General features: G+C 45.5%; 2 protein-coding genes across 5 annotated transcripts; one reads left to right on the forward strand and one right to left on the reverse strand.

Moving 5' to 3' along the window:
- Positions 1-109: 109 nt before the first annotated feature.
- On the forward strand, positions 110-9,937 carry LOC6524281 (protein lava lamp). 4 transcript variants are annotated; one of them, XM_015190095.3, is made up of 10 exons: positions 110-186; positions 490-746; positions 809-880; positions 937-1,017; positions 1,077-4,823; positions 4,886-5,002; positions 5,121-8,985; positions 9,073-9,196; positions 9,260-9,453; positions 9,528-9,937. In XM_015190095.3, exons 2-10 carry the CDS (start codon positions 693-695, stop codon positions 9,623-9,625), a joined length of 8,352 nt encoding a protein of 2,783 aa, XP_015045581.1. In that variant the 5' UTR covers positions 110-186; positions 490-692; the 3' UTR covers positions 9,626-9,937. The 4 variants fall into 4 exon arrangements, with proteins under 4 accessions (XP_015045581.1, XP_002100143.1, XP_015045582.1 ...); XM_002100107.4 differs by having other exon boundaries at positions 9,076-9,196; XM_015190096.3 differs by having other exon boundaries at positions 5,124-8,985.
- Positions 9,938-11,518: 1,581 nt separating this feature from the next.
- On the reverse strand, positions 11,519-15,987 carry LOC6524282 (vesicle-associated membrane protein-associated protein B/C). The gene is made up of 7 exons (XM_002100108.4): positions 15,627-15,987; positions 15,286-15,516; positions 13,275-13,427; positions 13,088-13,197; positions 12,809-13,024; positions 12,630-12,737; positions 11,519-12,543 (listed from the first exon to the last, which is right to left on the reverse strand). The coding sequence occupies exons 2-7, from the start codon at positions 15,365-15,367 to the stop codon at positions 12,388-12,390; spliced, it is 825 nt and encodes a 274-aa protein (XP_002100144.2). The 5' UTR covers positions 15,368-15,516; positions 15,627-15,987; the 3' UTR covers positions 11,519-12,387.
- Positions 15,988-16,025: the final 38 nt, after the last annotated feature.

Genomic DNA, 16,025 nt, shown 5'->3' on the forward strand with positions numbered 1-16,025 from the left:
TAAAATAAAATAAATTAAATTTTAAAGTAATGCCAAGTTTTTCAATTAGTTGGGAATATATCGATTAAAACGAAAGTGTTATCGAGCAATCTGTCATTCGATAACTCACCAGGGCAATATGACCCAATTCAGTTGTTGCGCAGCCCTGGTTTCGCATTGTTTTTACGCTGGCATTAATTAGAATTGGTAAATATATGTTTGTCAGCGTGCATATAAGAATGATTTTACGTTGCAATCTAGTGCTTGGTGGTTCCTAACTCAGAAACCAGCCGAAAATCAACAAGAGTTTCAAAAAACAGCAAACAAAACACACACGCAGGGATACACTCAGCCCCACACACACACACACATAAAGAGGTGCACACGTCAGTGCCACGAATTCCATTAAAAAGAACAACAAGATAACCAAAATTAAAACTATAGACAGTTGGGACCGATCGGAAGCGGATGTTATATGCTAGCTATATGGTTAACCCTCTCTCGTTCCAGTCAATGTCGATAGCTAGCGCTGCGCAGCCACCGTGGATATATAATCGGTCCTTCAGATAGCCAATCCGCATATATATTCCCGATTCCTCGATTTGGGTTTTTGTTTGTTTCTCTCCTGTTTTTTTGTTTGTTTTTTTTTTTTTATTGCTGCGTTTGCTCCGGTACACTAAGATAGTTAGTAATATTTTGTAATTGAAACGACAATGGCGGAGGATTCGGCTGCTTTGGAGAGCTCGTACGACTTCTCCATTGTTCAGGTGGGTCTAACTTGGTGCTCCCTGTACGTACATAGATGTATACTGATCATGATCACTTGCAGACCGACGATCACGAATATGGTGAGGCGGATATACGCTTGGTGGGCAGCTCCAACGATCTGTCCTTGTTACAGGTGAGTAAATCTGAGCAAATCCCAGGTGTAAATAATATATTTAATCTACCTTACAGAATGTATCCGCCAGCACAACGAGAGGCATCGAGGGCAAGGGCCGTTTGGACAGCCTCAAAGAGAATCTGTACAAGCAGCAGGTGAGTTAAGAGTTGTGATTCATTCAAACCGCTAATTAACTCCAAATTTTTGCTTTTAGGAGCGCCTTACTGCCTTAAAAGAACGCGCCTTGAGGAAATCCCAGGATGGGCGACACAAGTCCAGCATGAGTGACTCCATGGAATCGCTTAAGACATTGGGTCAGAAGCTCACCGTGTTAAAGACGCGCTCCGGCGACTCCTCCACTCCACTGGTCACACCCACTAAGGACAACGACCCCGGGGATATCTCTCTACTCCAAACCAGTGGCAGCGAGAAGCTTCTGATGCTCACACAGCGCACGGAACAAAATCGTGCTTTGTTGGAACAGCGCAAGAGGGATCTGGCCAAGTCTCTTCTTTCGGTAAAGTCGAATATTGGCTATCAAAGTACAGCCGAGCTGGGCTCTTCCATGACGGACCTACGAAAGGCAGCGTCTACCTCTAACCCTCCCGTTTCCCGTCACCGTTCTGCCTTGGACTTGGAGGCCCAAGGTCAGGAGGCCGTGGACGAAAGTCGGGTGAAGTTACTCAGGAATCGTATGAAGTTGACGGAGCTTAAGCAGGGCCGTCAGGAACAGGAGCTGCAGGAATTGCGCACAGAACTGGCCAAGCGCGCTAATCTCATCGAGCAATTGGAACTTTCCGGTGCGGAATTACAGCGCACGCTCACCCAGCGAAACGAGGAGTTGGAGCAATTGCGTCTGGTCCAGGCTAAACCAGAAGTAAAGAAGGAGAACGAGATCGAGGTGCCAGAAGGCAATGACCTGAAGGAGCAGGAGAACTCCCGCCTACAGGGAGAAGTCTTAGTCCTAAGAGAACGACTAACAGAGCTGGAAAACATCAACGACCTGTTAGAAACGACCCGATGTGAACTTCAGGAAGAGCTGACCACAGCGCGCGAAAGGCAACGTGATCTGGAGCTGGAACAAGAGCAGGATAAGTCTTCCAGCAGTCTGCAATCGGAGGCAGCGTCCACCGATGCGCAGGTGAGCGCGGAGCTGGCCAAACAGCTTCAAGAACTCACCAACCAGCTAGCGAACCTACAATCAACTAATGAGGAGTTGCGTCAGGAAGTTGCTGCCCAAAAGAAGCTTCAGGTGAGCGATGACAGTGTTTCCCAGCGTCTTGAGGAACTGGAAGCCACCATAGCGGCGCAGCTTTCAGAGCTGGAGGAAAATAAGTCGGCAATGGCTGCCCAAAGCGAAGAACTCGCAGAAAAGACAACGGAACTCAATGTGCTCAATGTGAATCTGCGTCTGCTTGAGGAGAAACTGGCGCAAAGCAGTCGCAGTAAGCCCCTATTTCTGGATGACCATTTGGAGGACAGTGCTGCCAGCAAGCAGATGCATGAGGATCTGCAGCAACTGAAGCAAAAGCTGGACGAAACTAACAAGGCCAACATAAAGCTAAAGCTGAAATGCAAGCAGACGGAGAAGCAGCTTCAGAAATTCCAATCACAAGATGGCCAGCAGCAGTTGGCTTCACTGGCGGCTGAAAACGAGGAACTGCAGCAGAGGATCGCCGTACTCGAGGACGAGAAGGGTCAATGGCAGTTAGCCAACATGCAGGAGGATGATCGCCAGCCAGAGCAATTGCCGGAGTCCAACCCTTTGCAGCTGGAAACAATTCGTTTGCTGGAAGAGCAGAAATTGGAACTGCAACAGGCCCTGGAGGCCTTACTCAGTTCATCCAGTTCGGCGGAATCCATCGAAATAGTGGAGCGCCATCACTTAGAGTGCCTAGGCCAACGACGTCCAGCCAGCGAGGGCGACGCGCAGGATCAGAAGCAAGTCCATCCGCCAGTGCCTAGACACGTGAGCGAGCTCACTCAAACGGATCACACTGAGGAGGAGGATTCCTCTGGCGAAAGTCTTTCGCAGCTTAGAGAACGCCTTGAACTATTCACTCAGGAGCGCGGAGAGGTATTGGACAAGCTAGAGCAACTCTCCGCTGAAAATTCGCAACTCCAGGCAAGGTTGGAGGAAAGTTCCAGTTCTCTGCAGCTGCTGCAGCGTGAACGTGAGAAGGATCTGCTCTCCTCCACGTCCACCTCTTCCAACCTTTCGCAGGAACTCAGTTCAATGCAGCGTTCCTCCGAAGTGGTGGCAACACTGGATGCTGGCGAAGGTGGACCCGTGCTTTTTGAGAAATGCGAGAAATCGCTGAGCAAACTAAACTTCGAATTGGAGGCCTATCGCAAGGCAAACGATAGGCAGGCCAAGTTCAATGTGTGCAAGAAACTGGCCAAGGAGGCCAAGAACTGTCACACCCAGTTGAGTGAGCTTCTTCTCAAGGTTAAGGAAGCGAGCACCGCGGTTGAAACTGTTACCGTTGTGGAGACCGTGGTGGCAGTAACCGCTCCCAATGGAAAAGCACTTGCGGAATACGAGCAGCTGAACGCACAGAACGCGGAACTCAAGGCAGTGATCTCTCGCTTGCGCCAGGAACTGGATGAATTGAGGGAAAGCTATCCGGAAACAGAAGCGTCATTGGCCATAGTTGGTTCCGATTCTCAAAAAGAAGATGAGCTCCTTCAACTGCAATCCCTGCTGGAGGACGCACGTTCTTTGCAGGCCGAGCAACGCCAGCAAATCGAGGAGCAGCTAGATCAAATTAGGGAGCTGCGTCAAACCGAAGCAGAACAGTTGCAATTGGTGGCCAGGCAGAGTGCCGAGATCACACAACTTCAGCTGCAATCAGAACAATTTGATCAGCTGCTCAATTCCAAGGAAATGACACATGAGAAGCAACTGGAGCAGCAAACAAGGATTCGTCGAGAGCTAGAAGGACGGGCCGAATCTCTGGAGGGCGAACTGAGTATCCTGCAGACTCTAGTTGCCGAGCAAAAGCAGCAACTCATCGAAAGTGTCAGCGAAAGTGAGCATGCTCTTAACCTTAAGATGCTTGAACTGCAATCCGCCCAAGAGGAGCTTCGCGAATTGAGAGCCAAAGAGGATCCGGATCAGCTCAGAGAGGCTCTGCGAGTTAGCAAAAGTCTAGCTGCCCAACAGGTTAGTGAATTGGCTTCCAGCCAGGAGACTGTCGACGCTCTGAACCAGCAAATTCAGGAGTATCAAGGATTAGATCAAGCCCATAAGGAGGAGCAGCTCAAGAACCGCGAACTGCGCGAGAAACTCAAGAAGTATGCGCTTAACCTCAAGAAACGCACACAGGATAATGCCGATCTCGAGCAGAAGATCCAAGACCTTACTAGTCAACTCCAAGAACAGCAAGAGCTCTTTAAGCAGAAAGAAGAGGTGGAACGTGAACCCATCGTGGACACCCATCAAGTGGAGCAATTGCAGCAACAGGTCAGCAAGCTTAACGAAGACCTGAAGGCCAAGATCCACGTCAACCTGGAAAATCGCGATGCCCTGCGTCAGTTAAAGCAGCAAATCCAAGAGCAGAAGCAACTAATCCAAGAACGTGATGCGGAGCTCCAAGAATCCAATCTGGTAAGCAAGGAGCTGCGGCGCGAGCGCCAAGAAGCCGAGCAGGAAGTCTTTCAAATGAGCCAGGAAAACGCCAGACTCAGGGAAGAAATCTCCAAGCTTCAGGAGAACATCCATACTCTTGGACAGAGTGTTAACGAAGAACCCACGGCGGTCGAGGATTTGCGGCGTCAATTAGAGGCAAAATCAAAGAAGTTTGAAAAGTCCAAGGAATTAATAAAGCTTCGCAATGCTACGATTCAATCTCTGCAGCGAGAACTACAGCAATTGCAACAGGACCAAGACAGCGAGGTGGAACATGTACGAGCCAAGAGGGCCGCCCAAGAGAAACTGAGCCTAGAAAAGGATGTGCAGGTGAGTAATATATTTGTTGCCTTATTCTTTGTAATGTCAACGATTATATTCACCCAAAACAGATTACTGCTCTCCGACAAGAGATTCTTCAGCTGGAAAGCCAAAAGAGCAGGACAGCCGGTGAAGGCGATGATACGATGATTACCAAGACCTCACATCAACAATTGGAATCCCAATCGGTAAGACAGCCCGTCATTTTGAACTCTGTAAACATAGAAATCATTTCTAAGCAGTTTTGCCTGTAAAGATTGATAACTTATTTAGACCTCCTAATTGCAACAAATCAAATTATTTTAGCAGCAACAAGCGGAATTCCTCCAAGTAGCAGAGAGGGAGCAACAGCACCTTCGTGACCAGCTAACGGCGGCCCAGGAGCAACACTCTCTGTTGGCACAGCAGTACGCCAGCGATAAGGCAAACTTTGAGATGACCATTGCCCGTCTGGAGACCCTTCACGAAGGTATTCAGGCCAAACTACAGGAGGATGCCTCTTACATTGAGTCGCTGGAGGCACAGAATACGGAGCTGCAGGCTAGAAGCGCTGCTCTTGAGGAACAGGCCGCCAATCAAGCTAATCAACAAGCGGCGGCCCAAGATAAAGTGCAAATACTGGAGCAACAGTTGCAGAAACAGCGCGATCTGGAGGAGCAGCAGCACCAACAGGATCAGCAGCTACAGAAGCGTTTGAATGAGCTTGGCCAAAGGGAGCAAGTTCAAAATCGCCAACTTGAGTTGGTCAGCAGCGATGCGGAGGAGAGCAGGCAGCATCTGGCTCGCCTGCGAGCAGACTACGAGACCCTGCAGGCCAAACACGCTCAACTAACAGTCACCGCCCAGGCAGAACGGGAACAGATGAGCAGCCACAGCCAGGAGGAGTTGGGCGATCTCCGACAGCAACTGGACGCCAAGGAGGCGGATCTGCACCGTCAGCGGCAGGTTTACGATGCCAAACTGGCAGCCAAGGCCACGGAGCTCGATGAACTCGAATGCGACCTCAATGGCCATGTGGAACGAGCTGCTGCCGAAACGCGAGAGCTTGTTCAGCAGCTGGAGCGGTCCCAAGAGCTAGTAAACCAACGAACTGAGGAACTTCAGCGACTGAACGAAGAGTTCCAGGAGGTGGAACGCGAGAGATCCACTTTAAGTCGAGAGGTGACCCTGCTTCGTTTGCAGCATGACAGTGCCGAGCAAGATGTTTTGGAGCTCCAGGAACTGCGCATGCAGGCCATGCAGGACAAGACCGAAATGGACAACCTGCGCACACAGATAGATGCTCTCTGCGCCAATCACAGCCAGGAGTTGCAGGCACTACAACAGCAAATCGCTGAGTGGGACACTCTGGGTCAGAATCAAACTGATGATCAGGTCTACATCGAAACGGAAAACAAACGGTTGGCAGAGCAGCTAAGCGAACTGCAAGCTCAAGTGGCCAGGCAGCAGCAGCAGCAACACCATCATCATCCTGCTGTTCAATCTCAGCAGCATCCGCCACCGGCATCTCTGTTCTTTGGTGGCGATGCTTTAGCCGCTCCTTCGCCCTTCGATGAGATTGCCCAACCGCTGAGGGTTTCTTCTCTAGCGGCAAGTGCAGCGCCACCCATTTCTCCACCACCTACAATCGAGGATCTTCAGCGAAACGTTTCTGATCTGGAGAAGCATGCGCAGGATTTGGAAACGAAACTGCTGGCACGAAATCAGAATTTGGCGGAGCAGGAAGAGCGACGTTTGCAGTTGGAGCTGCGCCTTTCGGAAGTGGATCGCCTGCTAAGCGAACGGACTCGGCAGTTGGCCGACATTCAAACGGCCAACGAAGAACGTGATCGCTTGGCGTCGCTGGAGAAGCTTATCCAACCGGCGGCAGCGCCGACATTGGACATGTTCTTTGGCGTTCAAGCGGAGGAAACAGTGCCCGATGCCGTGAGTCACCATTTGGATTTGGGCCTGCCGCAAACGGAGCCTGTGGAGGAACCACTGATCCATCCCAAAAAGGCATATTTGTGCCAGCCAAAGCAAGAAGTTCAAGAGCCAACTGCTCAATCCATTGATTGGGGTGTTGATGAAGATCCCTGGGCAAGTGCCGCCAACGAGGCTCCGCAAACCAATGTGGAACACCTGCACACGAGAATCGCCCAATTGGAGCTGCAGTTGTCCAATGCCGAGCAGCAAAAGACCGAACTCCAAACCAAAGCCGCCAAGCTGATGAAGCGCCTAAAGGAATACAAAACGAAGGCCACAACGACCGCCACGCCCACGGTGACAGTGGATAATGACCTGGATTCGACCATAATTGAGGAGCTGAAGCATCAGCTCCAGTTGCAAGAGTCTCGACTGAGCAAAGCGGAAGAATTAACACAACAGCACGCCCTGGAAAAAGAGAAGCTAGCGAAGCGCATCGATGTGCTGACGGCAGGAAACGATCGTATGGCGGAAATGAAGGAGCGTCAGGACATGGATGTGCAGATGTACCAGGCTCGCATTCGGGAGCTCCAAGAAAAGCTTAGCCAACTTGACCAGTGGGGTGAGCCTACCACTACTGTCTCCTCATCGTTGAGCGGCGATGAGGCGGACAGGATTGAGAGCCTTCAGCAGGAGATCCAGCAACTGCGACAACAAGTAATCGAACTGGAAGATTTACGCAGAGGCGATGTATCCCAATTGGAAGCACTGCGACAAAATAGCGAAGGTTACGGTGGGGCGGAAAAACTTGCGAACCTCGAAGAAGACAACCAAAAATTGGAACTCCAGCAACTTCTCCAACAAGTAAGCGAACTGGAAGCCCTGCGCACACGCGATCAAGCCGAATTGGCAGCACTGCGTCAGAGTAGCCAGGGTCACGATGAGGCGGCAAGGATTGCGACCTTGCAGCACGACAAACAACAACTGGAGCTCCAGCAGCTGCGCCAACAACTAATTGAACTTGAAACATTGCGCACACGCGATCAAGCCGAGTTAGAAGCACTGCGTCATAGTAGCCAGGGTCACGATGAGGCGTCAAGGATTGCAGCACTGCTGCAGGAGAATCAACAACTGGAGCTTCAGAAACTGCGCCAACAACTAATCGATCTGGAAGATCAGAGATGTCAGGGTCAACAACTCTCGGTAGTCATGGACTCCAGAAATGATGAGCAAATGGCTCAACTGCAGGAGAAAGAATCAGAGATTGTGCACTTAAAGCAACGCATCGAAGAGCTTATGCGCGAGGACCAAACAGAGAAGCTTGTCTTCGAGATCCTGACGAAAAATCAAGAGCTGCAGATGCTACGCATGCAGGTCAAGCACTTAGAGGAGGACAAGGAAGATCAGCAGGTGTCCGCTGCTTCTTCAACGGATGGAGAGACAGTTGAAAAGCTAAAAAACCAGTGTCAGCAACTCCAGCAAGAAAAGTCTGACATGGAGGAGGAACTGCGTGTGCTTAACAATCATGTTCTTAGCAGCCTAGAGCTGGAGGATAGGATGAAGCAAACGCTGCTCCAGCTGGATACCAAAAACATTGAAATCACCGAGCTGCGTCGTTCTCTAGAAGTCCTGCAAAGCCAAAATCTTGTTCAGAATCCCGCTGCACAGCAAATACCCGATCTGTCAGCTATCAATCAGCAGTGGGAACAGTTGGTGGAGCAAAAGTGTGGAGAGGTGGCCAGCATATGGCAGGAGCATCTCTCTCAAAGGGAAGCTGCCTTCAAGGCGCAACTTGAGGAGGTTACCCAGCAGCAGCAGAGAGAACTGCCACAAAGTCAGCAGTCCACGCAAGGTGATGCCACCAGCGACATAATGCTAAAGATGCAAAAGGCACTGGAAACGCAAGAAATGGAGATTGTGACCCTCAAGGAACAGCTGGCAATTCGTTCAGCCGAGTACGCTCGTCTAGCCGCCCAATACGATCCGTTCCGGCTGCAGAATCGTGGAGGACCCAGTGGAAATCCTGCCTCAACAACAGTCTCAGCTGGTGGACCACCATCTTTAACTGCCAACGAAACACTGCCCGAGTATGTGCTTAAAGCGGATCTAGACTATGCCCTCATGATGCTCCACCAGCGGGACATGCGAGTCGAGGAAATGATTGTGGAACTGGTGCAGTTGCTCGAGGAACGTGATCACCTGCAACTGAAGTTGTCCGACACACTGCGTCAGTTGGAAACTGAGCGGAGTCGCGTTAGCGATGAACGTAAGTCGGATTGCCACCTCTGAGCATTTTTATTATACATGTATGAAGCAAATCCTAACATTGGTTCTTCTGTATTCTATTGTAAAGCAGCAAGTGCCACGGCATCCTCATCAGCCGCCTCGAGCAGCAGTCCCAGCAAAATCAGCAGTGCTGGCAGCAACAGCGAGCTTCTGGGAACGACGAGTGCAGCGGGCAGTGACCTCAAGCAGAAGTGAGTGGTGTCCCACAGTATAAAGGAGTAAAGTCTTGATATTGTTATTTCTGTTTTTTAAAGGCTAGCTGAGTTGCAGACGGTGAAGCATTCCAAGGACAAGGTCATCGTAGACGAGCGTGAGCAGCGCCTACAGCAGATGCTTCAGCTGCAGAAAGACATGGCTAAGCAGGGCTCGGGATCGCAATCAGGACCAGGAACAGCAGCCACGGCACCAACAGCAGCACCAGCACCAACACCAATTGGCGTGGATCTTTGTGAGTGGACGCTACTAAAACGTCAACAAGTCTTTTCCCTAACCGAATCCACCGAATCCAATTCAAATTAACAGCTCAGTCGGGATTGCGTTCGCCATCGATGATGCTCATGGACTGGATACTGGGCAACAACAACAAGGAGGAGGAGGCGGGCCACCAAACCTCTGGCTAACACATTTTCACTTCCCGGCGAGAGCGACCACGCATCCAGAAGCCTGGACTCCTACGCCTAGCTCTTTAATTACAAATCATTACTTAAACTTTAATTCTGGCCTTCCTTGTGCGGACAATGGCGATTAGCGTTCTTTATACAATATTATGTACCTTGGCTAGCTGAAAAGCTCTCCCCTTAACTGTTCGAGCCGTATTTCTGATTTGTTCCAAGCGCGTACGTTTTATGTTGTAGATATGTAAAAATTGTAAAAAACAAAACGAAATGAAACGAAGCTGAAGAAAAACCAGAAAACAGAAATTTAAGAACTAATCCAAATGTGTTTCTCTAGGGGATTCTCAACAATTCTAATAACTGGTGATTTGAATGGATTTATAGCACAAACCAAGACGTCGGATGTATAATAAGCAACCATTGCGTTTCCTTTTCGTTTTATTTAAATTTATTTCAAATGATATTTGATGTTTAATTAACAATGGTTTAATTTATTTTTTCATTGAGAAAAAAACACTTAGTTTTTAAGATTCATGCTGTAAATATTATAATAATTGTTGTTCTCTTGTGTGTGAGTGTGTGTGGGCTGTGATCTCCTCCTGCATCTCGCAATATCCGCCAGCTGCGACATCTACATCTTTCTTTGATTTTGCGCCTACGCCTATTTTGCGATGAGACTTTCGTGTGTGTGTAAAGTGTTTGTTGGTTGATTTCAATTAAATAATGCAATTGAATGTTGTTAAATGTATCGAAACAATTTTTGAATGTTTAGTTCCGTTTCCACATTTTATTATAATTATTATTATGTTCATATATATTGTGTTTTGTTTTTGCTACAGCTGACATCAAGTACAATTTGCTTATGATTTGCTTGTCTTTATCATTTGTTTATTTTCACTTCGCTTTTTATTTGTATTTAGTTTATTTTTCTGTATTTCTAGTTAAACATTTAAATACGAGTGTTTCCACATGCATATGAAAATACAGCGATCATGCATGTCGGTGAATATATATTCATGTATAAATCTATATACCCTTTTTCAATGCTTTGCAAACTATATAAAAAAGTCGTAACCACGAACAATAGCAATGAAATGTGTTGGGAAATAATGATGTGAAACAAGTTGTTCTCGCCAGTTAAATGCCCGGTCTCTAAAAGTGTTAGACTCGCGAGCAATTAGATGGCCCTACGGAAGGAACCAAGTGAGTGGGTGTGCCGGAACTATATCTATGGATCCACGGGTGCAGTGTAAACCATGAACAACACGCGTTTGTTTAGCTTCTAGTAAACGTTTAAAAATGATTGATTTTCTTTGCACTTATTAGATCGTATATATCGGCGTGTCGGATACAATTAATGGATTTTTCATCAATTTCGGTGCCATTAGGCTGGAAATCGTTCAATTCGACCTTGGTTTGCTTATAGAAATTCAGTATATTCATATAATATATATATATATATATATATATATATAGCGTTCATTGGGTGGTGTGTGTGTGTTTGTGTATGTGGGTGTAGTAGTGTTACCACTGAAATGACTAAAACGAAACTTAGTAAATGCAAATGCCAACCAAAACAATAATGATTCTATATAAATAAGTATATATAGATCTCGTTTAGAGAGAAACAAACGGACAATGAGAAATAGAGATAGGACGAGGGGTGAGGTGAAGCAACTTTTCTTTTAGAGAGCGTCGGCCTTGCAGAGCATTTTGTTTTTCTTTTATTTCTTGAAGCTTTTCATTGATTGGTTTTCCATACAAGTGTTTCTTTTCAATTTTTTTTTTGCATTTTGTTAAAGGTTCTTGTCTTGACAAATGCTTTTCTGTTTTCGATTTAAATTTGACATCTAGGTCTATGTGGTGGTTGCAAAAAAAATAAAGCAAATAAAAAAGAAATGTAAAAAACTAAAGTTTATTCTCGCACTCAAGTAACAATTTGGTTTTCCATTTAGATTCGTCGAGAAGGTATGATTAATGATAATTTTGGTTATTCTTTGAAATACTTTACTTTTCCGGGTTGAAAATGTATCAAAAACGAATAAAAAAAGCATTTTAAACTAAAATTCTTAATTAATAATAGCGAAAAAATGCAATCGAAAATCTGAGCAATTATACGTATGGGATCTTAGCGGATTTTAAATATTTCTTGAGAGATTTTCCTCTTTGCGAAAATACGATTTTTACGTCTCTCCTATTTTACCCTTTCTCTGCTGTTTTTTTTTATTAGCTCAGGGACCAAGGTAATCATTCGTTATTATTCCTATTTTTAAGTATTGATTATTTTGTGAGAGATTCGTATATTCGTATTACTCAAAGTCCGGTTGCGATCATTCCCAGCGAATTCTTGTAAATACAGCTTAAAAATGTTGCGGATGCTTTACATTTAAATCATGTTAAAATTCGTATCAATATAACTGCAATCTGACTTTGAGCAATATTTTGGAGTTAAACAACAACTCTCACATCATAATCATTACTCTGAGCGATATTTGCTTCACTAACAAACAATGATTATTTTTGATTTTTATCATATCCGTATATATACGGTCCCCGGTTTAGTCAGCTTAACATTCGTCTCTGTGGATTGCTTCTTTTGCCGATTATGGATCTTAATGCTCCTGCTGCTGCTGTTGTTCTTTCGTTGTGGTTGCTGTTGTTAGTTGCTGCTGCTTTTGCTGTTGCTGTATGATGGTGTTGCCGCTGTTCTTGCTGTTACTTTTGCTGCACGTAGCATGTAGCATGTTGCTGGCGTTCGTTTATGGCATTCAGAGAAAGAATTTACCCAGCAGGAGGCTAACAATGGCCGCAGCAATGGCAATTGCAATGTAAAAGACCGGAATCTGCTTCTCAGCCAGGACTGGGGCATAGGGCTCATTCACCTGTTTGACGGCCGGCGAGCTCCGGTAACGTGTGACTTGATCCTGGAAAACGGTAAGACATTAAAATACATTTAAAAAAAGAGTTTATAGCATTAATTATAAATCTTCATGTATTTCTTTTAGCTTACCTTCAAGTGAAGATTCTCTTTTCGTAGTTCGATGTTGATTTCACGCAGCTCCTTAATCTCTCCGGCCATTGCCTCCAAATTCTTTGACACATCGGGCAAATTGGATGGCTAAGGTTGGGTAATATTTTGTCGTTATTTATGATTATGATCGATCGAGGTGCCTGTTCGGCTTAACTTACCTTATCCACAAAGCTCTCCAGCTTCGGCTTGCTCTCGAGCGCTTCGCCGCTGGCTGAGCTAGTATTGGCCCCCGCGCTTCCGCCACCGGCAACTCCGGTTCCACCGGCAATGGTGCCACTACCGCTGGTGTTGTCAGCATTTGCCTCAGCGCGGGGCATCTCGAAAACGCACTTCAGTTTGGCGTCCATCAGCTGCTCGGGCTCCAGTTCCTTCCACTGCGGAAGCAAAAGAAGACACGTTGATCAGAAAAGGCTTATTCTAGTAAGAAAAAAACTTACCAATTTATTTAAATCGGTTAGATCAGCATCGTATGGTGCAATGACGCTCTGCACCATGAACTTGTGCTTGTTCTTCTCCTGCTGATCGTAGATGAATGGCTGGAGGCAGACTATGTACATGCGGACGGGAACGTAAGTAACACGAATAGTATCGATATTATAAGGATTTCATTTGAGAAATACTCACTCTCCACCTGGGTCGATCGAAAGGGCATGATCTTGCCGATGTTTGGACGCACGCAGTAGCGCTTCGGGGCGGTTGTCTTGATCTTGAAGACCAGAGGCAGACCCTGGTTGCTGCGCAGAGTCATGATTGTGACAACGGGTCGGTTGAAGGGACCTGTAAAGGAAGAATAACAAAAGCAAGCCGTTGAAGGAGATAGGATAACGATACATCAAAAAACTTGAGAAAAATACTTATTTTATGATATATATATATATATATATTTCTCAGTTTTATTTGAGCTAATGTTTTTTATTAGTTTCTGTTTTCCCTATGATATCCTGGTTTGAAATGATCTTCAAATAAAACAGGCATTATCGCACTTTCAGGAATTTGCTGCAGACCTTATCGCTCTTTTTATTGAATGCACCCGATTAGTCACACTCTATTGGCGATAGCCCCAACCAACCGAGCCACCCAACATTCGCACTTTCCCTACTTTTCCCACATTGCTACCTTCCTGATTTTCCCCACTCTCCCTGATTTTTGTGTCACGTCACGCTCATTGCGTCATTGGCCGAAGCAAGTTCAAATTAATTGAATTAAAAGCAAAACAAAATTGAAAATGGGCACAAATGCCGAATAGTAAAATGAATATCGGGTAGTCGTACTTTGAGTACCCTTCATATTGAAGTTGGATTCACAACAAAAATGCGTAACTTATTTTGGAGTTATGAAGTGTATACTTTACAAACTCTTATGGTGAATTACTTCTAATTTAATGGCATTATTTTAAAAGGCTAGTATTAATCAGAATCTTTCGGATCAATTAGAAATCGAACGCAAGGGGTTTCTAACTTTCAAAAATCGTTTTGTCCAACATTTTTAGCGGACATTGAGGGAAAAAGCAAAACAAACAAAATACTATAAGCATTTTTTTTTTTTTGTTTTTTTTTTTTGTTTGTTAACATGGCGTGTGCGTGTTTTCCTTTGGTGTAAGTGTGTGTCAAGGAAATTTCATTAGACAAAGTCGCGTCATGCATGTGTTTTCCACCCCTCGCCACCCACACCCTTCGCGGTCTAACGCGAAACGTGGGCGAAGGGGGTTGCAAAAGAATGGGGCTAAGGCTCACTCACACACATATGTACAAGTATTAAAATATTTGCGCACAATGGAAGCAAAAGCTATTGCTTTTACTTGACTAGTTAACTAAACATTTACAACTAGATATTTTGAAAGGATAGAACGAAATGGTTGACAAAATACAAATGAAAGTAATACTTCTGCATTATTTTTTACCACAATCAACATGATTGGTCACTTAAGTAAACATTGCATTCTGCAATTGAGACTTTGATAAACCAAGAGCATACTTCGCAGAAAAATTAAATGTTTATGTACTGGAAAATGCAGCTTGGCAACAGGAGTTTAATAACAATGTGATGACTGCCACTTGTCGCACCCACTGTGCGAGCTCTTTCCCTGTCACATTGCATTGTTTTTGCCACTGCTGCTGTTGCTTTTTGGCCAAAAGTCAAGGAGCGAAAGACAAGAAAAAATTAAAATGGCCCATGACAAGTTTATATAAAGTATAAAAATATATTGTTAGCCAAAAACGCGAATCGAGCAAGCAAGAGTGAGAGGGATGGCGAGTGCAAGTGAGAAAGAGAGCGACGCCAGCTGCCGGCATCAAAAGATATAATACATTTAAGAGCTAAAGAAAAAAAACCGGAAAGAAGCAGAGTAGTGAAACACGTAGACCCCGAAAAGAACAATAAAAGGTGTCCAAAAATCGCATGTACAAGAACAACAAAAACAACGGAAATTATTGATAAGCGAAGCGAAAGAGATGGGTATAGAAAGCATTGAGAGAGGGAGATGAAATGTGTGCGTGAGAGAGAGAGAGAGAGAGAGAGTGAGAACAGGGGAACTTTGCAGTTTGCTCTTTGCAACAAATTGGAGGTGAATTGGCTTTTTTGGTCGATATGCAGCGACCTTCCCGCAAAAACGTTAAAATAATGTGCATAAACTTACCCACAAAACGCAACTCATGCTCTGGGGTAATGGTCATCGGAGGTTCAAAGAGTTCTGCATCGCTCATTGTGGATTTGATCATTTTTGTTGTTGCTGCTGCTGCTACTTCTGGTGTTGTTCTTGTCGTTGTTGTTGTTGAGAATTTCACTCTCTCCGCTTTGCGCCTCTCTTCGCTTTGATTTTAGTTTTTGTGCGTCCTGTTTTTGCCTAGCTATTTGTTGTTCCTGTTTGCTGTCAAGAAAATTCACACGAAATTGTATTAGAATTCACACGCACGCAGAGATATAAGACACAGGCACACACAAGTACAATAAACGGGGGATTTAATTTTTTTTGCTTACGTTTGCGTTTTTTATACCAATATTTCAACAAAACTGCTCCTGTTTTTCTGCCTGTTTCGTTTTACTTTACTCGCCTCTTTTTTCGCTCTCACAGGCGAAATATCGGTAAATTTATGCGACCACACACACACGCATAGACTAAAAAAAAAAGGAAGAGCGAGAGAGACTCACACACACGCACGGGCTTTTACCAGAAAATGTCGAGAAAAAAAAACAACGATCAACGTGCAATTTCTTCACCGACTTGCAGATGGTTTTCTGTCGATTAGTTTGAGTTCTGTGGTCTTCCACGCTTCGGCTTATTCGCAAACTTCAGTTGAAAACGCAAAATGCAAAAAAAAACCAGATATTCTGCCAGCTAGTGATGTCAAAAAACACCGATGCATCGGCTATCGATAT

The sequence above is a fragment of the Drosophila yakuba genome, chromosome X (genome assembly GCF_016746365.2).
Source record: "Drosophila yakuba strain Tai18E2 chromosome X, Prin_Dyak_Tai18E2_2.1, whole genome shotgun sequence".
In the NCBI taxonomy this organism is placed as follows: domain Eukaryota; kingdom Metazoa; phylum Arthropoda; class Insecta; order Diptera; family Drosophilidae; genus Drosophila; species Drosophila yakuba.